The following is a 25,174-nucleotide window of genomic DNA, read 5'->3' as shown; positions in this document are numbered from 1 at the left end:
TGCTTAACCGGGAGCCAATGTAGGTCAGCGAGCACAGGGGAGATGGGCGAACGGGACTTGGTGCGAGTTAGGTCACCGGCAGCCGAGTTTTGGATCACCGCAAGTTTACGTAGGGTAGAATGTGAGAGGCCAGCCAGGAGTGCGTTGGAATAGTCAAGTCCAGAGGTAACAAAGGCATGGATGAGGGTTTCAGCAGCGGATGAGCTGAGGCAAGGGCAGAGACGGGCCATATTAGAGGTGGAAATAAGCGGTCTTAGTTATGCTGCGGATATGTGGTCGGAAGCTCATTTCAGGGTCAAATATGACACCAAGGTTGGGAACAGTGTGGTTCAGCCTCAGACAGATGTTAGGGAGAGGGATGGAGTCAGTGGCTCGGGAACGGAGTTTGTGGCGGGGACCGAAAACAATGGCTTCGGTCTTCCCAATATTTAATTGGAGAAAATTTCTGCTCATCCAGAACTGGATGTTGGACAAGCAGTCGGACAATTTAGAGACCGTGGAGGGGTCGAGAGAAGTGGTAGTGAGGTAGAGCTGGATGTCGTCAGCGTACATGAGGAAACTGACGCTGTGTTTTCGGATGATGTCGCCAAGGGGCAACATGTAGATGAGAAATAGGAGGGGGCCAAGGAGAGATCCTCGGGAGACACCAGAGGTAACGATGCGGGAGCGGGAAGAGAACCCGTTGCAGGTGATTCTCTGGCTACGATTAGATAGATAAGAATGGAACCAGGCGAGTGCAGTCCCACCCAGCTGGACAACGGTAGAGGGGCGTTGGAGAAGGATGGAGTGGTCAACCGTGTCAAAGGCTTGCAGGCAAGTCAAGAAGGACGAGGAGGGATAGTTTACCTTTGTCACAATCACAAAGGATGTCATTTGTGACTTTGATGAGAGCTGTTTCGGTACTGTGGCAAGGGCGGAAACCTGATTGGAGGGATTCAAACATGGAGTTGTGGGGAAGATGGGCACGGATTTGGGAGGTGACAACACGTTCAAGGACTTTGGAGAGGAAAGGGAGGTTGGAGATGGGGCGGTAGTTTGCAAGGACAGAGAGGTAAAGGGTTGTTTTTTTGAGGGGTGGGGTGATGACGGCAGATTTGAGGGAGAGGAGGACAGCACCTGAGGAGAGAGAACCGTTAACAATGTCAGCTAACATGGGAGCCAGAAAAGGAAGTTGGGTGGTCAGCAGTTTGGTGGGAATAAGGTTGAGGGAGCAGGAAGTGGATCTCATAGACAAGATGAGCACGGAGAGATCAGAGAGAAACTCAGGAAAGATGCGAGTTCAGGGCTAGGTCAGGGGGGAACCTTAGAGGAAGATTGGCCCACTGGGCTAGGGGAAGGAAGGGAAGTGGCAGAGGCTGCTGAATGGATGGTTTCAATCTTGGAGACAAAGGAGTCCATGAGCTCCTCACACTTGTTGTCAGAGGTGAGGGTGGAGGAGACGGGGAGTGGGGTTTAAGAAGGCGGTTAGCAGTGGAGAATAGAATCTGGGGTTTATCTTTGCATTCCAGAATCTCCTCATTCCACAATGCCAAATCTACCATTTTCCCATTACAACAGTGTACTGGCCCCAACAAGCCTTCCTGGCAACATGCTCCATCTATTGATGTGTTCCTGGCATCTGTCATCATTTTGCTCTTCAAACCCTCCAACCTGTCCCCTTAACATGCAGGTACAGCAAGCAATTAGGAAAGCAAATGGTATGTTGGCCTTTATTACAAGAGGATTTGAGTATAAGAGTAAAGACGTCTTACTGCAATTATATAGGGCCCTGGTGAGACCACACCTGGAGTATTGTGTACAGTTTTGGTTTCCTTACCTAAGGAAGGATATACTTGCCATAGAGGGAGTACAATGAAGGTTCACCAGACTGATTCCTGGGATGGGGGGATTGTCCTATGAGGACAGATTGAGTAGACTAGGCCTATATTCTCTAGAGTTTAGAAGAATGAGGTGATCTCATTGAAACCTACTAAATTCTTACAGGGCTTGACAGGGTAGATGCAGGGAGGATGTTTCCCCTGGCTGGGGAGTCTAGAACCAGGGGTCACAGTCTCAGAATAAGGGGTCTGCCATTTAGGGCTGAGATGAGGAGAAATTTCTTCACTCAGAGGGTGGTGAACCTTTGGAATTCTCTACCCCAGAGGGCTGTGGAGGCTCAGTCGTTGAGTATATTCAAGACAGAGATCGATAGATTTTTGGTTATTAAGGGAATCAAGGGATATGGGGATAGTGCAGGAAAGTGGAGATGGGGTAGAAGATCAGCCATGATCTTATTGAATGGTGGAGCAGGCTCGAGGTGCCAAATGGCCGACTCCTGCTCCTATTTCTTATGTTCTTATGTTCGTATCCTACTGCCTTTTTGTATCTGAAAGTATTGTTCTGGGCTTACTTCCTCTATCCCATTTAGTATCTTGTACTTTATCCCATTTAGTGTCTTGTACACCTTTATAAGGACCCTCTGAGACATTTGTTTTGAAGGCTGAAGGGCTGCAGCTTACCTAGTCCTTTATCAAAGTGCCAATCGGGCTTTGTACCGTGTATGACTAGTCTCATATTTAATTAATATAATTAAAGTAATGTTGGCATATGGTTTTGATATATTGATGAGTGTGAGAAGCTAGAAGGCCTTCTGCATTACTTCCATTCAGTTGGAAACATTTTCACACCGATTATACTCCAGGCCTTGTTCATTGACTTACTTGGTTTTAAAGATTTTGAACCAGTTCACAGCAGAAGACAAGAAAACAGTGTTCTACCTATGATCTGTGGTAATGAATATCCATCCAAGTCTAACAGTACTGTCTCTGTCTGGAGGCACGTCCGCAGCTCAAACAGACTGTGTAGAGATAACGTAGACACGTGAGGCTTACTCCATCTCTCTCCCCCTTCCTCTACCTTCTCTTCAAACTTTACCCACCTGAAAAGAGAGAGTGAGAAAGATTTAGCACATGTTTTTCAAGCAGGCATTTTAGTGTGGGTTTAATAATAGGAATGCAGCACATGTCCTTAACATTGTGTATCAGTGCACTCAACCCAGATACTACTACAACAACATTATTTATATAGCGCCCTTAATATAGTAAAACATTCCGAGGCACTTCACAGGAGCGTAATCAGGCAAAAATTGACACTGAGCCAAAGAAGGAGATATTGGGAAAGGTGACCAAACGCTTGGCCAAAGAGGTGGCTTTTAAGCTGAGTCTTAAAGGAGGAGAGAGAGGTAGAGAGGTGAAGAGGTTTGGTGAAGGAATTCCAGAGTTTAGGGCCAAGACATTCCGAAGGTATGGCCACCACTGGTGGGGTGAAGGGATTGGGCTTACAGGGATTGTCGGGGTGGAGGAGGTGACAGAGATACAGAGCGGCGAGGCCATGGAGGTGATTTCCAACTTGCATTGATAGTGCTTTAAACCTAAAGAACATCCCGAGGGGCATCAGAAAGAGGTGCACCAAACAGAAAGAGGTGTACCAAACATGTGCCAAGCCAGGATGAGAGAAATTGGGAGGGATGACTAAAAGCTAGGTCAAAGAGATGGGGTTTGAGGAGGTTTTTAAAGGTGTGGAGAGGTTTAGAGGGAGTGCCACAGCGCAGTGAACCTGAAGGCTCTGCCACCAATGGTGGGACAAAACGAGGTGGGGGTGGGGCCACACAGAGGTCGGGGAGAGGGGAAAAATAGAGAGAAAAACACAAAGAAAGCTATAAGTAAGAGCATGCCGCCAACCCACTGGTATATAGTTCAATTCGCCAAGCAAAAGGTTGCGTACTTGATGAAGTGGCATGATAGATAAAGCTAGGGTTCACGTTAAATGCTTTAGCAACACAAGTTACCAAATTACACAACATAACACCAATGTTATAAAAACAGTAAATGCTGGAAACACTCAGCAGGTCAGGGAGCATCAGTGGAGAGAGAAACAGCGTTAACGTTTCAGGTCGATGACCTCTCGTCAGAACTGGAAGAAGTGAGAGATTTAGCAGTTTATAAGCAAGTACAGAGTCAGGGAAAGGTGAAAGAACAAAGGGCAAAGTTAGTGTCAGCTGTGGCTCAGTTGGTAGCACCCTCACGGCCACAGGTGCAGGAGCCCCGGTTACACGGCACTTGTACAGGAGTCCCGGTTACACGGCCACAGGTGCAGGAGTCCCTGTTACACGGTACTTGTACAGGAGTCCCGGTTACACGGCCACAGATCCAGGAGTCCCTGTTACACGGCACTTGTACAGGAGTCCCGGTTACACGGCCACAGGTGCAGGAGCCCTGGTTACACAGCCACAGATCCAGGAGTCCCTGTTGCATGGCCACAGGTACAGGAACCCCGGTTACACGGCCACAAATCCAGGAACCCCGGTTACACGGCCACAGATCCAGGAACCCCGGTTACATGGCCACAGATCCAGGAACCCCGGTTACACGGCCACAGATCCAGGAACCCCGGTTACACGGCCACAGATCCAGGAACCCCGGTTACACGGCCACAGATCCAGGAACCCCGGTTACACGGCCACAGATCCAGGAACCCCGGTTACACGGCCACAGATCCCGGAACCCCGGTTACACGGCCACAGATCCAGGAACCCCGGTTACACGGCCACAGATCCAGGAACCCCGGTTACACGGCCACAGATCCAGGAACCCCGGTTACACGGCCACAGATCCAGGAACCCCGGTTACACGGCCACAGATCCAGGAACCCCGGTTACACGGCCACAGATCCAGGAACCCCGGTTACACGGCCACAGATCCAGGAACCCCGGTTACACGGCCACAGATCCCGGAACCCCGGTTACACGGCCACAGATCCAGGAACCCCGGTTACACGGCCACAGATCCAGGAACCCCGGTTACACGGCCACAGATCCAGGAACCCCGGTTACACGGCCACAGATCCAGGAACCCCGGTTACATGGCCACAGATCCAGGAACCCCGGTTACATGGCTACAGATCCAGGAACCCCGGTTACACGGCCACAGATCCAGGAACCCCAGTTACACGGCCACTAATATACAGTAAAACTTACCTGAACCTACTCCTGAATTTTGCCGATTAAGAGAGATTTCCGGATATTTAGGTGCTGGTTAAAAGAGAGTTTCCTGTACAATGACATGATCACGATGTTGTAAATGTTCCTAATGTTCAATAAAGTACATATATAAAAAAAAGTTGGCAGCACACTCGCCTCAGTCAGAAGGTTGTGGGTTCAAGTCCCACTCCAGGGACTTGAGCACATAAAGCTAGGCTGACACTCCCAGTGCGGTGCTGAGGGAGTGCTGCACTGTCGGAGGTGCCGTCTTTTGGATGAGACGTTAAACCGAGGCCCCGTCTGCTCTCTCAGGTGGACGTAAAAGATCCCATGGCACTATTTTGAAGAAGAGCAGGGGAATTGTCCCCGGTGTCCTGGCCAATATTTATCCCTCAACCAACATAACAAAAAAAAAACAGATTATCTGGTCATTATCACATTGCTGTTTGTGGGAGTATTGCTGCGCTTTGAGACGTCCGGTGGTCGTGAAAGGCGCTATATAAATACAAGTCTTTCTTTTCTTTGATCGGGTGGTCGGCAGAAGTGATGAAATGACAAAAGGGATGGTGGTGCGAGGCAAAAGGAGTGGGAATGGGACAAGTAAAGAAAGAAAAGATGGATCTAGAGGGGGTGTAAATGGTAACAGCAGAACTATTACCAGCGCCTGTGTCTGAGAAAATGGCAGTGGGGGGGCTTATGATCAAAACTTATGCTGTTGGCAACACAGTAACGTTACAGAGTTGAGGTCCCTACGTGTGACATTCCACAAGGCACAGCCGAGAATGCCAGTCGGTTACAACTGCCTGTGTGGGATTGGCAGGCAAATGACTCCATGCACATGACCCGAAACCTATCAGCAGCTGACGGAATGTTTCGGAAATCTACAAATTCTACGTACAGGAAACTTTGTGATATCCGGCACCGACAGGACCGAGCTGTTGCCATCCCATCAAAACTGCCGGACAAACCAACGCTAATGTTAAAACATACGGAAGCTTTTGAGCTCCGTAGCTAGCAACAAGCCCTGTGCTTCTAAACAGTCGGCCATAGCTTGCAAGCATTTCTGTAGCTAAGCAACAGCTTTAGCTAGACCTTGCAGAGCCTGACTAGTGAAAAAAAAGCAACGAAAAGAAAAAAAACTTACTGAACCGACTCCTGAATTTTGCCGGTGGCTCGAGCATTCCGGACAGTTAACCTCCGGATAAACCAAAGTTTCCTGTACAAACTGGATTGACGCACAACTAACTCTCACGCCACTCGGTGTGGCTGTTTGTTTCTCGTGGCTGTTTAAAAAAAAAAATCTACCAACATAAAGAGTGAGGAATGGCAGGAATGTGCGTTATTGCTACATTGTCACCTGGGCCACAAGGCAGGCAGTGAGTTGAAGTTGAAGGTTGAAGGCAGCTCCTACTTGTAGACTGTGCCATCAGTTGGGGAGAGTGCCAGTCACACTTGCCCAGAGGAAGGGAGCGGTCTTTGGCTAGCTTCGCGTCTGTTGCAGCATCTGAACACTTTTGCCAGGAAAGAAGATTTCCTCAAATGGCCTTTATTGCGAGGGGGTTGGAGTATAAGAGTAAGGAAGTCTTACTACAATTGTACAGGGCCTTGGTGAGACCACACCTGGAGTACTGTGCACAGTTTTGGTCCTTATCTGAGGAAGGACATGTTTGCCTTGGAGGCGGTGCGACGAAGATTCACTGGATTGATCCCTGGGATGAGGGGGTTGTCCTATGAGGAGGGATTGAGTAGAATGGGCCTATACTCTCTGGAGTTTAGAAGAATGAGAGGTGATCTCATTGAAACATGTAAGATTCTGAGGGGGATTGACAGGGTAGATGCTGAGAGGTTGTTTCCCCCTGGCTGGAGAGTCTAGAACTCGGGGTCACAGTCTCAGGATAAGGGGTCGGACATTTAGGACTGAGATGAGGAGAAATTTCTTCACTCAGAGGGTTGTGAATCCTTGGAATTCTCTACCCCAAAGAGCTGAGTCATTGAGTATATTTAAGGCTGAGATCGATAGATTTTTGGACTCTAGGGGAATCGAGGGATATGGAGATCGGGCGGGAAAGTGGAGTTGAAGTTGAAGATCAGCCATGATCTTATTGAATGGCGGAGCAGGCCTACTCCTGCTCCTATTTCTTATGTTCTCATGTTCTCATTAGTCGCACCAATATTATTAACACACAATCATAGAATTTTACAACAAAGGAGGAAATTCGTCCCACCGTACCAGTGCCAGCTCTCTGAAAGAACTATCCACTTACTCCCCATTCCTATACCCTTTTAATTTTTTTCTTTTTCAACTCCTGCATTACAACAGTGATGCTCTGCTTATAAGCATTGCGAAAAAATAATAAAAGGTGCAGGAGAAATCCATTTCATTTTACTTCAAAACTACTTCATTGGTTGTGAAGCACATTGGGACATCCTGAGGTTGTGAAAGGTGCTATATGAATGCAAGTCTTTCTTTCTTTCTTTCTTTCTTGATCCACTTCCCTTTTAAACATTAAACCGAGGCCCCGTCTGCTTTCTCGGGTGGACGTAAAAGATCCCGTGACACTATTTCAAAGAAGAGCAAGGGAGTTATCCCCGGTGTCCTGGGCCAATATTGATCCCTCAACCAACATCACTTACACAGATTATCTGGTCATTTTCACATTGCCGTTTGTGGGAGCTTGCTGTGCACAAATTGGCTGCTGCGTTTCCCACATTACCACAGTGACTACACTCCAAAAAGTACTTCAATGTCTGTAAAGCGCTTTGAGATGTCCGGTGGTCATGAAAGGCGCTATATAAATGCAAGTCTTTCTTTTAAAAGCTGTGATGAATTTCACCACTGTTTCTGGTAGGGCATTCCCTGTCCTAAGAGCCCTCTGTGTGAAAAAACATTCTTCTAACTGCTCTCCATGTTCTTTTGGTTGTGATAATTTACACCGTCTAGTTACTGATTCACTGTGGAAACAGTTTATCCCGATTTACCTTATCAAAATCCCTCATAGCTTTACACCCGTCTATTGGCTCCCCTCTTACCATCTGCATGGTGTGACTGGCAAGAAACATTAAAACAGATAGTAAGAGCTTCTACAGGTATATAAAAAGGAAGAGGGTAGCTAAAGTAAACATTGGTCCCTTAGAGGATGAGACTGGGGAATTAATAATGGGGAACGGGGAAATGGCAGAGACTCTGAACAAATAATTTGCATCTGTCTTCACTGTAGAATACACTAACAACATCCCAATAATGGATAATCAAGGGGCCACAGGGAGTGGGGAACTAAAGACAATCACTATCACTAAGGAAATAGTACTCAGTAAAATAATGGGACTAAAAGATGACAAGTCCCCTGGACCAGATGGCCTGCAGCCCAGGGTCTTAAAAGAAGTGGCTGCAGAGATAGTGGATGCATTGGTTGCAATATACCAAAATTCCCTGGACTCTGGAGAGGTCTCAGCGGATTGGAAGACCGCTAATGTAACACCCCCATTTAAGAAAGGAGGGAGACAGAAAGCAGGAAACTATAGATCAGTTAGCTTAACATCTGTCGTTGGGAAAATGCTGGAGTCCTTCATTAAGGAAGCAGTAGTAGGAAATTTAGAAAAACATACTGCAGTCAAACAGAGTCAGCATGGTTTTAGGAAAGGGAAATCATGTTTAACAAATTTGCTGGCGTTCTTTGAGCATGTAACGAACAGGGTGGACAAAGGTGAGCCAGTGGATGTGGTGTATTTGGATTTCCAGAAGGCATTCGATAAGGTGCCACATAAAAGGTTACTGCATAAGATAAGAGCTCACGGAATTGGGGGTAATATATTAGCATGGATAGAGATATGGCTAACTTAACAGAAAGCAAAGAGTCGGGATAAATGGGTCATTTTCTGGTTGGCAAACGGTAACTAGTGGGGTGCCACAAGGATCGGTGCTGGGGCCCCAACTATTTACAATCTACATTAATGACTTGGATGAAGGGATCGAGGGTAATGTAGCCAAGTTTGCAGATGATAGAAAGATGGGTGGGAAAGCAAGTTGTGCAGAGGACTCAAAGAATCTGCAAAGGGATATATACAGGCTAGGTGAGTGGGCAAACATTTGGCAGATGGAGTATAATGTGGGAAAGTGTGAGGTTATCCACTTTGGCAGGAAAAATAAATGGAGAGAGATTACAAAATGCTACAGTTCATAAGGACCTGGGGGTCCTTGTGCATGAAACACAACAAGTTAGCATGCAGGTACAGCAAGTAATCAAAAAGGCAAATGGAATGTTGGCCTTTATTTCAAGGGGGTTGGAGTATAAAAGCAGGGATGTCCTGCTACAACTGTACAAGGTATTGGTGAGACCACACCTTGAGTACTGCGTACAGTTTTGGTCTCCTTATTTAAAGAAGGATATACTTGCATTGGAGGCAGTTCAGAGACAATTCACTTGGTTAATTCCTGAGATGAGGGGGTTGACTTATGAGGAAAGGTTGAGCAGGTTGGGCCAATACTCATTGGAATTTAGAAGAATGAGAGGTGATCTTATCGAAACATATAAGATACTGAGGGGGCTCGACAAGGTAAATGCAGAGAGGATGGGGAAATCTAGAACTCGGGGGCACAGCCTCAGAATAAAGGGTCGCTCTTTTAGAACTGAGATGAGGAGAAACTTCTTCTCTCAGAGAGTCGTAAATCTGTGGAATTCTCTGCCCCAGTGAGCCGTGGAGGCTGGGTCATTAAATACATTTAAAGTGGAGAGAGATAAATTTTTGCAAGATAAGGGAGTGAAGGGTTATGGGGAGTGGGCTGGGAAGTGGCTTTGAGCCCAAGATCAGCCATGATCTTATTGAATGGCAGAGCAGGCTCGAGGGGCCAAGTGGCCTATTCCTGCTCCTATTTCTTATGTCCTTATGTGCTACTAGCTTTGATAGCATGCAGGTGCTGCACATCACAGGCCTCAGCTGTCCCCCCTGCCACACTAAAACAAAACTGTCTTCTCTTAAATGTTTATTGAAAACAATGGAGAGTGGTTCATCCCCTCTCCCTCGTCCTCCCTCTGGCCGCACCAGGTCTGCCCAAAAAGAGGTCAAGTGAGAGTGCACCAATCGTAGGCCAGGGCTCCAGGAAAAACATGCAAGGGACAGAAAAGCTTAAAGAAACAACATTTTAATTAAAACACGCTTTCTGGTTTCCTTGGTGCAGTCTGGTCTCTTTGTGATTTACAAATATACGTAAGCACCAGATTAAAAAATAATTAAACCAGGCACAAAGGGTCCATTTTAGCAAAACAAAAAATGTTAATCCTATAGCCTAAATTATGTTTTAAGTCATGATGCAGATTTAAAGCTATTTATTGACTTCAAAGACTCGTGCTTTGTAAAGTATATTTTGAATGCACAAGTCATGGCATCTGACTGAATAGCTTACTATTCTCATTACGTCTTGACAAATCCTGAGGTAGTGAATTCATTAGGTTAGAAACTGCAGGAGATACTGTAAAAACTTTTTAAAATCCTGTGCGGCCTGGTCATGTAGGTTTATCGAGGAAATCATTAGTTGCCTATTACTGTAGTAAGCGAGAAACAATTCACAGAGGGCTGAAGAAATTCCATTGGGATTATACATTTATCTACTGTTAAACCACATGAAGCAGTGCCATGAAGATGGAGGGCCCAAACATGCTTTTGTGACTTACAGCGCGATTGAACTTCCTCTTTTCTTTGTTCTGTTGCTGTCCCAGCGCTCCTTTAAACAAGTCCTTCTGGAATTAGTGTATAAAGTTAACTGAACTCTAAAATTGAAGACCAAAGCAAAATACTGCAATGACAAAGGGTCATCGACCTGAAACGTTAACATAGAAACATAGAAGATAGGAGCAGGAGTAGGCCATTTGGCCCCTCGAGCCTGCTCCGCCATTCAATGAGATCATGGCTGATCATCCAAATTCAGTACCCTGTCCCTGCCTTCTCCCCATATCCCTTGATCCCTTTAGCCTTAAGAAATATATCTAACTCCTTCTTGAATATATTTAATGAATTGGCCTCCACTGCCTTCTGTGGTAGAGAATTCCACAGGTTCACCACTCTCTGGGTGAAGTAATTCCTCCTCATCTCTGTCCTAAATGGCTTACCCCTTATCTTTAGACTGTGACCCCTGGTTCTGGACTCCCCGGCCATCAAGAACGTCCTTCCTGCATCTAGTCTGTCTAGTCCTGTTAGAATTTTATGTTTCAATGAGATCCCCTCTCATTCTTCTAAACTCCAGCAAGCACGGTGGGATAGTGGTTAGCACTGTTGCCTCACAGCGCCAGGGACCCGGGTTCAAATCTGGCCTTGGGCGACTGTCTGTGTGGAGTTTGCACATTCTCCCTGTGTCTGCGTGGGTTTCCTCCGGGTGCTCCGGTTTCCTCCCACAGTCCAAAGATGTGCGGGTTAGGTTGATTTGGCTATGATAAATTGACCCTTAGTGTTAGGGGATTAAATATGTGGGGTTATGGGGATAGGGTGGGATATGTGTCGGTGCAGGCTCGATGGGCCGAAATGGCCTCTACCTGTACTGTTGTGATTCTGTGAAGTATAAGCCCAATCGACCTAATCTCTCCTCATACGTCATTCCTGCCATCCCAGGTTAACTCTGTTTCTCTCTCCACAGATACTGCCTGACCTGCTGAGTATTTCCAGCAGTTTCTGTTCTTACCTAAAATTGAAGAGTCTTATCTACCGGCCCCCAATATTTTCAAGATCCTCTTTCCTGGTAAAAAAAATAGTTCAACTTGGAAACGCTAGAGTACAAGATAGATACAGATGAACAAGGCCATTTGGGTCAGCTTGGCATACCCATGCAACAAGACCCTACATTGCCCTGTGTAGGCAGCCAACTGGTTCTTAAATGTTTGCAGGGTTCTGCCTTTAATACCTTACCTGGAAATCCATTCCATGCGGAGAAGACCTTTCTCACATCAGTCCTAAATTTTCCATTTACAGGTTTGAACTTGTGTCCCCTTGTTCAACTATCTTAGTTTATCTTGAAGTACTGTTCTGGATCTACCTTTCTTTAGAAGAAAAAAGAAAGAACTTGCTTTTTTTAAGCACTTTATCACATCTTCAAGATGCCTTAAAGCACTTCACAGCCAATTCATTATTTTTTGAAGTGTAGTCACGGTTGTTATGCAGGCAAATGCAGGAGCCAATTTGTGCACAGCAAGGTCCCACACACATCAATGAGATACACGACGAGTTCATCTGTTTTTGGTGGTGCTGGTTAAAGGAAGGATGTTGGCCATGACACCAGGAGAACTTCCCATTCGTCTACCCAGTGTCAGCCGTGGCACCGTGGGTAGCACACTCGCCACTGAGTCAGAAGGTTGTGGGTTCACAGTCCCACTCCAGGGACTTGAGCACAAAAATCGAGGCTGATGCTCCAGTGCAGTGTTGAGGGAGTGCTGCACTGTCGGAGGTGCCGTCTTTCAGATAAGACGTTAAACCGAGGTCCTGTCTGCTCTCTCAGGTGGATGTAAAAAATCCCATGGCACTATTTCAAGGAAGAGCAGGGGAGTTATCCCCGGTGTCCCGGCCAATATTTATCCCTCAATCAACATCACTAAAACAGATTATCTGGTCATTATCACATTGCTGTTTGTGGGAGCTTGCTGTGTGCAAATTGGCTGCCGCGTTTCCTACATTACAACAGTGACCACACTCCAAAAGTACTTCATCATTGGATATAAAGCGCTTTAAGACGTCCGGTGGTCGTGAAAGGCACTATAGAAATGCAAGTCTTTTTCCAAATGATTTTACATCCTCCTTAATAGGCAGATGGTGCCTCAGTTTAAGTCTCATCCAAACGACAGCTGAAAAGGCTAAAAGATTCATGTTTCTTTCCTCAGAACACAGTCCTGTGATATTAGGGGTCAGTCTCATGACTCTTCACTGAACTGCCAACAAGGATTGAATAACTTCCTTATTTCTCAGTAGCCAGAACTGGACACAAGATTGAAGATGTGGTCTGACCAGAGAACGGTAAAGTTTGAACATGATTTCCCCTGACTTATACTCTAGTGTTTACACAAGATTTACTCAAGATTAGGGCTCATGGGGTTGGGGGTAATATATTAGCATGGATAGAGGATTGAAATAGGAATAAACAGGCCATTTTCAGATTGGCAGGTTGTAACTAATGGAATGCCGCAAGAATCAGTGCATGGGCCTCAGCTATTTACAGTCTACATCAATGACTTAGATGAGGGGACTGGGTGTACTTTATCCAGGTTTGCTGACGATACAAAGCTAGGTGGGAAAGTAAGCTGTGAGAAGGCCATAAAGAGGCTGCAAAGGGACATAGACAGGTTAAGTGAGTGGGCATGAAGGTGGCAAATGGAATATAATGTGCGGAAATGTGAAGTTATCCACTTTGGTAGGAAGAATAGAAAAGTAGAATATTTTTTAAAAGGTGAGAGACTATTAAATGTTGATATTCAGATTGATTTGGGTGTTCTTGTACATGAATCACAGAAAGTTACAGGTACAGCAAACAATTAGGAAGGCAAATGGTATGTTAGCCTTTATTGCGAGGGGGTTGGAGTATAAGAGTAAGGAAGCCTTGCTGCAATTGTACAGGGCCTTGGTGAGACCACACCTGGAGTACTGTGCAGAGTTTTGGTCTCCATATCCGAGGAAGGATTTACTTCCCTTAGAGGGGGTGTAACGAAGGTTCACTAGATTGATTCCTGGGATTAGAGGGTTGCCCTATGAGGAGAGATTGAGTAGAATGGGCCGATATTATCTGGCGTTTAGGAGAACGAGAGGTGATCTCATTGAAATGTATAAAGTTCTTAGAGGGCTCGATAGGGTAGATGCTGAGAGGCTGTTTCCCCCTGGCTGAAGAGTTTAGAACTAGGGATTGTAGGGGGTTATTTTGACCAAAGGGTAAAAACAGGCACAAATGGGTGCTGTGCTAATAACACAGGCCTGTTTGATAGTCTGCTTTTAGCACGCAATTTTGGTCCTAATTGCTGATTACCATAATTTGAACTTGCCCCGAGGTGATAAATCAGAATCCTGCATGTTTAGCACTCGAGTGCTGATTAGACCCAATTTTCGTGGTGCAGTACATGTGGGCTCCTCGCACCCACTTCCACTGAAGGTGTGGAGTGCTCTGGCTGGCACACAGCGGCACATTGCAGGATGGCTCAGGGATCAAGGGAGAGGTGGCACTGGAGGTGCTGGTGGGGGAGGTCCAGAGGAGGAGGGATGTCCTGTGCCCGCAGTCCACTTCGCTTTCCTTGTCCTCCTCAACCTCCTGTCCCTCTCTCCTGCAGCAGCTGGTGCTGCTCTGCCCGGCCTCGTGTCCTCCTCCCGTTCCTCCTGTAGCCCAAGGGGGACCCCTAGCAATATGCTCATGACCATTCTCCTGGTAACTCCTGCAAGGTGCCCAATAAGGTGGAGCAGCACACTACTTGCTCTTTTTAGGTGAAATCTGTTGTGTATGTACCTTTAAGAGAATAACTGGTCTCAGACTGCAGTACCGGCAGTGACCACCCCTGTATAAAAGGCGCTAGTGAGCCTCTGTGTTTTTAGTTTCACTATGGACTTCCACCAGTAAAGACTTATTTTGTTCACTCCTGCTGTCCGTGTCTCAATTATTCACGGACGTAACACTGGCGACGAGGATGGGATACATTGCACGAGTTTGCAGGTCTGGGAAGAAGACCAGCGACAACAAAAAGGCTACTAAGGAACTGTACAAGAAAGTACAAAAGATGACGGACAGTAGTTCCGAAGACCAGATGAGCGATAGTGAATCCAGGAACAGGAGACTAAGCTGTCTCAAACTTCACAATGTAATCGCAAAAGAGGATCACCGAACCATTTGGGTCACCCTCACGATAGCAGGGTCCCAAGTTAAAATGGAATTGGATACAGGATCAGCGCTAACCGTCATGAATCGACGAGACTACGAGCGGCTATTTTCACACATACCCTTGAGAGAGACATCCATTGTCTTGACGACGTATACGGGGCAAAAAGTATACCCCAGAGGAAAAATAAGGGTGCCTGTCGAATACAATGGCAAGAAAATACGGAAATTGTATCTCTACATACTGCCAAATGGTGGACCACCGTTATTGGGACGGGAATGGATCAGGAAGATAAACTTAGATTGGCATTCCATTCATGCAATGACGGTGGACGGTAAAAAAGATGAAGACGGCACTCCTGGATGATTGTCAACAATCTTAGCTAACGCCAAAGAGGTATTTCAACAAGAACTGGGCACGCTTAAAGGCGTAACCGCCTCGATAAAAATAGAAGAGAATGCAGTTCCCAAGTTTTTCAAAGCAAGACCGGTACCATATGCAATTCGCCCAGCCGTTGAGGCAGAGCTGGAGAATCTGGAGAAGGCGGGCGTGTTGTCTAAGGTCGACTGGAGCGAGTGGGCGACACCCATCGTTCCTGTCATGAAGAAAACGTTAAGCAATAAGTCCGGGGAGCCAAGGAAGATTTGCATCTGTGGGGATTTCAAGGTGACGGTGAACCCAGTCCTTCACACAGTACAATATCCTCTTCCAAGGACAGAAGACATCTTCGCCTCACTGTCTGGAGGGAAGCGTTTTACAAAAATTGACCTAGCACAAGCATATTTGCAGATGGAGGTTGAAGAGTCCTCTAGGAAGTATCTCACGATAAACACTCACAAAGGTCTTTACCAGTATCATCGATTGGTATTCGGAGTAGCGTCGGCTCCGGCGATATGGCAAAGAGCGATGGAACAAGTCCTGCAAGGGATTCCGGGGACTCAGTGTTACTTGGACGACATCCTTGTAACAGGTGAAGATGACAGTGAACACCTTAACAACCTAGAACAGGTGCTCACTAGACTACGGGAACATGGGCTGCGAGCCAACCGCCCCAAGTGCGAATTTTTTAAGAAACAGATATCGTATTGTGGCCACGTGATTGATGAAGAGGGGTTACATAAGTCCCCTGACAAAATTGAAGCGGTTGTTAAGGCCCCAGCGCCTGAAAATGTGTTGCAACTGAGGTCATTCCTCGGATTGGTGAATTACTATCATAAGTTTTTGCCGAATTTGTCGACAATTCTGCACCCACTGAACGCCCTGCTACGAACGGGGGTAGCATGGAAATGGAGTGATGATTGTAAGCGTGCTTTTCAGAAGAGTAAGGACTTAATCACTTCAAGGGAAGTTTTGGCTCACTACAACCCAGCACTGCCAATCAGGCTGGCGTGTGATGCGTCTCCCTACGGCATTGGGGCGGTACTGTCACATAAATTCCTTGATGGTTTAGAGAGGCCGATAGCTTTTGCGTCACGCTCGTTAACTTCTGCCGAGCGTAACTACGCCCAGATTGACAGAGAGGCCCTCAGCCTAGTGTGGGGGGTGAAGAAGTTCAATCACTACCTGCACGGTCAAAAATTTACTCTACTAACCGATCATCAACCTCTTGTCTCCATTTTCAACCCTCAGAAGGGCGTACCGATAATGACAGCACAACGGCTGCAGAGATGGTCCCTTTTCCTAGGGGCACACCAATATGACTTCGAGTACAAAGGAACTAAACAGCATGGAAATGCTGATGGATTGTCACGTCTACCATTGCCGACGGTGGAAGAAGAAGACCTTGCAGTGGATCCAATGGAGTTATTCCACTCGACCATAGTCAAATGTCTCCCTGTGACGAATGCAAACATAGAAAAGGAAACACGGAATGACCCGACACTATCACGGGTCTATGATTTAACGGTGAAGGGATGGCCAGCACATGGCGAACCACTGCTGCCAGCATTCTCGCCGAGAAGAGAACAGCTGTCAGTGTGCAGAGGAACCTTGATGTGTGGATCCAGAGTAGTAATTCCACCTAAGTTGACGGATAGAGTGCTCAATGAGCTTCATGAGGGTCATCTGTGTTGTGTATGTAACCTGTACCACCTTAAGAGACTACCTTAAGAGATGGACTACTTTCTCTTGGCTACTGTATATTGTAGTACCGGTGGTGACCACACCGGTATATAAACTCTGTGTAGTAATTTGCTAAGCAGTTCAGCCCGGACCTTCGATTAGTAAAGACCTGTTTTAGTTATTCTTGTTGTCTGTGCCCAGTGATTTATATTAAGCATATCTGGAACACTCAGACTCAACAGTGGCGACGAGTCCGATCTTACCCTGCGGCAGTTTGCATCCAAGGCAGCTTCGTCCCCAGAACGGGCGTCGAGAAGAGGCATCCGCCCTCATCATCCTGCTGAGCACCGAATTCGCACGGGAGGCATCGAGAACCCGGGGAATTACTGACCACGAAGTCCTCCATCAGCGACAGGCAGTGATCATCCTTCTACCACGGTGGTGGGTAAGCCGATCTAGCGACACGGGCAGAAAGTCGGCCGCGTTGTCAGTGGAGAAGGGGAGGGAAACCGGAGGAAAAAGGGCGGAGAACTCGACCGCAGCCGGTGAAAAGGACTGGGCTGCAATCGGGGCCGAGAGGCGCAGCGACAAGGGCAGCGTTAAGGCCACGAGAACCGCGGAGAACTTGACCACAGCCGGGGTAAAGGGCCGGGCTGCAATCGGGGCTGAGAGGCGCAGCAACGAGGGAAGCGTTGATGCCCACGAGAACCGCGGGGGAGCAAAAGCAGCGTCGGGGGAAAGTAAGAACCGCTGGGAGGCGAGAATGGCAACAGCGCGGTCAGCGCCATTGTAGCCAGCGGGGAAGAAGACAAGCGCGGGACAAGCCGCCAAGCGCGGGAAGCCGCCATTGTAGTCGGCGGGGGAAGAAGACAAGCGCGGGAAAAGCCGCCAAGCGCGGGAAGCCGCCATCTTGGGAAAAAAATAAATAAATAAAAATTCAAGGATGCCTAAACACGGTAACATCACTGCTTTTGATAGTGATGTTGAAGATTGGGCCACGTATGTAGAACGCATTGGAGTTTATTGTATAGCAAATGAAGTACCAGATGATAAGAAAGCAATAACATTATTAAACTCAATGGGTGCGAAGACGTACGGGTTATTGAAGCATCTGATAACACCAGATAAACCGGCGGATCAGACTTTCGCAAAAATTGTTACGATCCTGCAAGAACATTTAAACCCCACGCCGCTGATGATAGCGGAACGATTAAAATTTTACAGCAGAACGCAGCTGAAAGAGGAAAGCAACGCTGAATTCTTAATTGAACTGCGTAAGCTATCAAAGTACTGTCAGTTTGGTACAGGACTAGCAGATGCTCTGAGAGATAAATTCGTGTGTGGATTATTAAAAGAAGGAACACAAAAGCGTCTGCTAGAAGAAAAGGACCTTACGCTTGAGAAAGCTGCCACCATTGCAGCATCGCACGAGGCCGCAGCAAGAGGCACCGTGGAAATGCAACTAAGGTCATCAGAACTCAGCACCAATCAAATGGCATTGGGTGCAGTAAAGTGTTATCGTTGCGGAAGGACAACGCACGATCAGAACCAGTGCTGGTTCAAAAATCAGGAATGCAGAAAATGTGGCAAGCTCGGTCACATAGCTAAAGTATGTCGGTCAGGTAAGAAGACCAGCAGCAAAAAGTCACCGCAGGAAAAGTGCATAAAGGTACACAAGGTGACAGAGAACAGTTCGGATGAACAGAAGATGGATTCAGACTCCAGCAGTAAGGAACTGGATTGTCTAAGAATACATAATGTGGGTAACACAGCAGACCACCAAACTATCTGGGTCACACTTCAGATAGCAGGAGTCCAAGTGAAGATGGAATTGGACACTGGATCGGCATTGACGGTCATGAATAAGCAAGATTACAAAAGGTTATTTCCACACATTCCCTTAAGGGATACGGAGATTGTTTTGAAAACATACACGGGGCAAAGAGTATACCCCATTGGAAAGATAAAGGTAAAGGTGGGCCACAAGGATAAAGAAAGCCGAGGAATGGACTTATATGTGTTACCTGAGGGAGGTCCACCATTACTGGGTCGGGAATGGATCAGGAGAATAAATATGGACTGGCATTCCTTAAAAGCACTAACTGTAGATTCCGGCAAAAAGGAAGATGTCAAACCTAAATGACTGTCCAGAATATTGGACGATGCTAAAGAGGTGTTCCAGCAGGGACTGGGAACACTGAAAGGAATTACGGCAAACATCAAAGTTGAAGAACATGCAAACCCGAAATTTTTCAAAGCCAGACCGGTACCTTATGCGATACGACCTGCTGTGGAAGCTGAGCTGGAAGGACTAGAACGTTCCGGAGTACTGTCAAAGGTGGATTGGAGTGAATGGGCCACGCCCATTGTTCCCATCATGAAGCGTTCATCGAGTAACAAACCGGGGGAACCGGGGAAGGTTCGCATCTGTGGCGATTTCAAGATCACTGTTAATCCGGTGCTTCACACGGTGCAATATCCGCTTCCACGGGTTGAGGATATCTTCGCTTCGTTGGCTGGCGGGAAACACTTCACCAAGATAGACCTGGCACAGGCGTATTTACAGATGGAAGTTGATGAAGCGTCACGCCAGTATCTCACGATCAACACGCATAAGGGCTTATATCGGTATAATAGACTGGTTTTTGGAGTGGCATCGGCTCCAGCGGTTTGGCAAAGGGCCATGGAGCAGGTATTACAGGGAATTCCAGGCACACAATGTTACCTGGACGACATTCTGATTACAGGAAATGATGATGAGGAACACCTTGCAAACTTGGAACAGGTGCTCAACAGATTGAAAGAATATGGACTTCGAGCTAATCAACAGAAATGTGAGTTCTTTCAGAAGCAAATCTCATACTGTGGTCACGTCATTGACCAGGAGGGGCTTCACAAGTCACCTGACAAGATCAAAGCTGTTGTGAAGGCTCCCGCTCCGGAGAATGTATCCCAGTTGAGGTCGTTCCTAGGGTTGATTAACTATTACCATAAGTTTCTGCCAAATTTATCCACGGTGCTACACCCGCTGAACGCTCTTTTGCAGAAGGGAGTGCCATGGAAGTGGAGCGAGGACTGTAAGCGGGCCTTTCACAAAGGCAAGGCATTGATCACCTCTAAGGAAGTGTTGGCTCACTTTAACCCAACGCTGCCTATTCGTTTAGCGTGTGATGCTTCTCCATATGGTATTGGGGCAGTGCTCTCACATAAGTTGCAAAATGGCTTGGAAAGACCAGTCGCATTCGCATCCAGATCATTGACCTCCGCTGAGTGCAACTATGCTCAGATAGATAGGGAGGCTCTCAGCCTTGTGTGGGGAGTAGGAAAATTTAATCATTACCTGCAAGGGCAAAAGTTTATGCTGCTAACAGACCACCAGCCGTTGGTTTCCATTTTTAACCCTAAGAAGGGTGTTTCGGTGATGAAGGCGCAGAGGCTCCAGAGATGGTCCCTTTTCCTAGGGGCACATCAATATCAGATCGAATTCAAAGGTACAAAGCAACATGGTAATGCTGATGGGCTGTCGCGCCTGCCACTACCTACAGCGGAAGAGGCACCGACAGTTGACCCTGTTGAGTTATTTCACTCGACCATCATCGAATGTTTACCAGTCACCAATGCAAGTATTGAAAGAGAAACCAGGAACGACCCGACACTGTCTCGGGTCTATGAATTGACAGTGAAAGGATGGCCAGCTCATGGTGAACCACTGTTACCGGCATTCTCAGCCAGACGAGAACAGCTGTCCGTCTGTCAAGGAACATTGATGTATGGAACACGGGTGATTATTCCTCCTAAATTAAGGGAGAGAGTTCTAAAGGAACTGCATGAATGTCATCTGGGGGGAGTCAAGATGAAAAGCCTTGCTAGGGCTTATGTGTGGTGGCCAGGCATTGACCAACAAATAGAGGATCTGACTAAAAGCTGCTCAGGGTGCCAAAAAGTTCAAAATGCACCTCCAATTGCACCGCTGCATCCATGGGAATGGCCTTCAACCCCATGGCAACGTGTACATATTGACTTCGCAGGTCCATTCATGGACTCCATGTTTTTAATTGCGGTAGACGCACATTCTAAATGGCCAGAAGTGATTAAGATGGCGACCACTACCTCGGAAAAGACGATCGCAGTGCTAAGAACGATATTCGCAAGAAATGGATTGCCAGAACAAATACGTTCAGACAACGGACCGCAGTTCGTGTCAGATGAATTCCAGAAATTCATGAAGAAGAATGGGGTGAAACATTATACCTCTGCCCCATATCATCCGGCTACAAATGGGTTGGCCGAGAGATTTGTACAAACGTTCAAAAAGGCGATAAAGGCCATGAGCGAAGACCAGATTCCACTACAACACAAGGTGGACAATTTCCTAATGGCATATCGAAATGCCACTCATGCAGTGACAAATCAAAGCCCTGCCATGATGTTCTATAACAGGAGGTTGCGGTCCAGGTTGGACTTGTTAAAACCAAATGTGCGGAGGGAAGTAGAAAACAAACAGTTCCAGCATATAAATAACAAGACCACTCGGAGTTTCAAAATAGGACAACCAGTGTTAGCCCGGGACTATGAGAATGAGAAATGGCAATCTGGAAAAATTCGTGCCAGACAAGGACCCCTGATGTACACGGTAGATATTGGTGAAAACGTAATACGACGTCATGCTGACCAACTTGTAGAATCGAGAACAAGGGTCGAACCCATGACTACGACAGAGACACCAGTGGAAGAAGTTAGTGAACCTGAAGCATCTACCTCAGACGCCAATGTATCTGACGATGTCCAATCCATAAGAGATCAACTAGATGAGTCACCCCAGCAACGAGAACTGGAGACCCCTGAAAGGCGTTATCCAACTCGGATCAGGAGGCCTCCTCAGAGACTGAATCTTTGAACAGATTTGCATGAAGTTGTATATATGTTATCCGCCTCCTCAGAGACTGAATCTTTGAACAGATTTGCATGAAGTTGTATATATGTTATCCATGTTATGTTTAAATTGGGATGTATACTGTTAAGCTAAAAAGGGAGGAATTGTTGTGTATGTAACCTGTACCACCTTAAGAGACTACCTTAAGAGATGGACTACTTTCTCTTGGCTACTGTATATTGTAGTACCGGTGGTGACCACACCGGTATATAAACTCTGTGTAGTAATTTGCTAAGCAGTTCAGCCCTGACCTTCGATTAGTAAAGACCTGTTTTAGTTATTCTTGTTGTCTGTGCCCAGTGATTTATATTAAGCATATCTGGAACACTGAGGCCTAGAAATTCACTGGCCTTAGCGCCGCTTTTGAGGCGCTAGAGGGCCTAGCGCCGAAGTTATGGCCAGTTTAGAAATTGACAGGGGCCCTAAATCGGCGTTAGGCCGGTAGCGCTGCGCCGGCACCGATGACGTCATCGGTGTGCGCAGCGTCCCGGTTGCCATGGTAACCCGCCTGAACTCGGAAACTGAGTTGCGGCCGCCTCGCCCGTGGCAGCCGCAAGCAACGTTCTGGCAGAGGTGCCTTACAGAACTTTGCGCCGGCGCATTAAAGGCCCCGCGGCGGCCGGCCGCTTTCCCGCCGGCCGCCTGGCCGCAGCTCCCTCCCCGGACTTCCCCCCCCACCCCCCCCGGAACAGAAGCAAGCCCGGCACTTGTCCGAGGTGCTGGGCTCATTTTTAAAAAGATTATCGCGGGCCGCGGCCGGGTGCAGGCAGCTCCTCCTTAACGGAAGGAGGAGGCCTGCACTTCCCGAGCCTGCCGCACCGCAGCGGGCGCCGCAGCGCCGGAATAGCGCCGCAATGCGGCGCGTGGTGCCAGTTTTGAGGCGCTGAGACCCCTCAGTAGCGCCGGCAGCCGTTTGGGCGCGGCGCTACTGAATTTTTGGCGCGCGCAGGGGTACTTAGCGCCGGCACTAACTTCCGGCGCTAATGCCCTCGCTGCGCCAAAACCGAATTTCTAGGCCTCAGACTCAACAATCTGGGTGGGGTAAAAATGAAGAACTTAGCCAGAGCGTTTGTGTGGTGGCCGGGAATCGATAGAGAAATCGAAGAGATGACCAAGAGCTGTGTAGGATGCCAGAAGGTCCAAAACGCCCCACCACAAGCTCCTCTGCATCCATGGCAGTGGCCCTCATCTCCATGGCAAAGGGTGCACATTGATTTTGCTGGTCCCTTCATGGACTCGATGTTTTTAATTGCGGTGGATGCACATTCAAAGTGGCCAGAGGTAATAAAAATATCCTCAACCACCACGGAAAAAACTATCACAGTTTTACGAACCATATTCGCCAGGAATGGGCTGCCTGAACAGATTTGCTCTGACAATGGACCACAGTTTGTGTGTGAAGCGTTCCGGAGGTTCTTAAAGAACAATGGTGTTAAGCATTACACATCTGCCCCATATCATCCAGCCACTAATGGATTGGCCGAGAGGTTTGTCCAAACATTCAAGAAGGCTATCAAGGCAATGTGTAATGAAGATATACCCCTACAACACAAGGTGGAGAACTTCTTGTTTGCCTACCGGAATGCGACACATGCGGTTACCAACCAAACTCCAGCCATGATGTTCTTCAATCGAAGACTACGATGCCGCTTGGATTTGGTTAAGCCAAACGTCCGAAGAGATGTGGAGAACAGGCAGTTTCAGAATATGAATGAAAGGCCGACCAGGAGTTTTAAGATAGGTCAACCAGTTTTGGCCTGGGACTACCGCACTGAGAAATGGCAGCCAGGAACGATTTGTACACGACAAGGACCTCTCATGTATACCGTGGACGTTGGGGAGAGCATTGTAAGACGCCATGCTGACCAGATTTTAGAGTCACTGGAAAACGTCAACTCCACACCACGATCTGATACACCTGGTAATGAAATCGACGTTCCAATTGCAGTTACCGCAGAACCGGTAATATTGGAAGCAGATGAACCAAACAACGACATTGATCCCGACTCAACATTGCCAGAAGAACCTGATACCCCAAAGAGGCGTTATCCAGACAGAATCAGGAAGCCTCCTCAAAGACTGAACTTATAATTGCTTAAACTTAACCAATGTATCTAGCAACAGTAATTGTGATTGTAATTAGTTATCATTTAGTTGTTAAATGAATGTTATGTACTGTTTATCTAAAAGGGGAGGAATTGTTGTGTATGTACCTTTAAGAGAATAACTGGTCTCAGACTGCAGTACCGGCAGTGACCACCCCTGTATAAAAGGCGCTAGTGAGCCTCTGTGTTTTTAGTTTCAGTATGGACTTCCACCAGTAAAGATTTATTTTGTTCACTCCTGCTGTCCGTGTCTCAATTATTCACGGACGTAACAAAATCCTCAGAGAATTTCCAGAATAAATGTTGCTCGAGTGTTGGTGAAGTCTTGACAAAGTGTCCCAGAAAGTCTCCTGATGTGTTTCATAGGTCCTCTTCACAGCTCCAGCAACACGTAAATGGTGAGTATCCCTTTAAGTAGCGCTTGAAGTCCACATCAACGCTGAGTTTACTCCCAAACAGCAGGTGGCTGTAAAGAGAGGGCGTTAGGACAAGCGCTAGCCACTAAAATGGCATGCAGCCTCTTTAATAAGCATTCTATGTGGCATTTTTATCTGGCAGTCAGCCCGATAACGAGTATACGGGCAGATGTTCCTAGTGCGGGCTTCAACTCCTTTAGCAAGATGGCGTCTTGCGCTAAACATGGGCTAACCCAGCATTTCAAGCTCACAACCCCATCTTGGCCACCTCGGTGGATCTTTAGCACCTGAACGCGCTGCCGAAAATTGCCTGAAGATGCTGAGAGGCTGTTTCCCCCTGGCTGGAGAGTTTAGAACTAGCGGTCATAGTCTCAGGATAAGGGGTTGGCCATTTAGGACTGAGATGAGGAGAAATTTCTTCACTCAGAGGGTGGTGAATCTTTGGAATTCTCTACCCTAGAGGGCTGTGGAGGCTCAGTCGTTGAGTATATTCAAGACAGAGATCGATAGATTTTTGGGCACTAGGGAAATTAAGGAATATGGAGATGAGGCAGGAAAGTGGAGATGAGGTAAAAGATCAGCCATGATCTTATTGAATGACGAAGCAGGCTCGAGGGGCCCTATGGCCTACTCCTGCTCCTATTTCTTACATACTTATGTTTTAGCTATATACTGTAGTTCAGCATTCTACTTGCTTTGATGATTGCTGTTTCACAGTGTTTGGGCATCTTGGGCATTGAGCCTACTAAAAGCCATAGATATTGATCACATTCATCTTTCGCTGTTTTATCCCCATCCATGGAGTACTTGCG

At 47.1% G+C, this 25,174-nt stretch overlaps 1 protein-coding gene across 1 annotated transcript in view; it reads right to left on the bottom strand.

Moving 5' to 3' along the window:
• The window catches only part of LOC147098007 (electrogenic sodium bicarbonate cotransporter 4-like), a 156,410-nt gene that overhangs the window by 82,388 nt on the left and 48,848 nt on the right, over positions 1-25,174 (bottom strand). Inside the window, exon 5 of the mRNA XM_085971204.1 lies at positions 2,757-2,917. Within this exon, the coding sequence (XP_085827330.1) occupies positions 2,757-2,917 (161 nt within the window). The remainder of the gene's footprint in view (positions 1-2,756; positions 2,918-25,174) is intronic.

This window comes from Somniosus microcephalus, chromosome 30, assembly GCF_052327205.1.
Source record: "Somniosus microcephalus isolate GS21.2 chromosome 30, FLI_Smic_1.0, whole genome shotgun sequence".
Lineage (NCBI taxonomy): Eukaryota > Metazoa > Chordata > Chondrichthyes > Squaliformes > Somniosidae > Somniosus > Somniosus microcephalus.
This window is presented reverse-complemented; position numbering and strand designations above follow the sequence as displayed.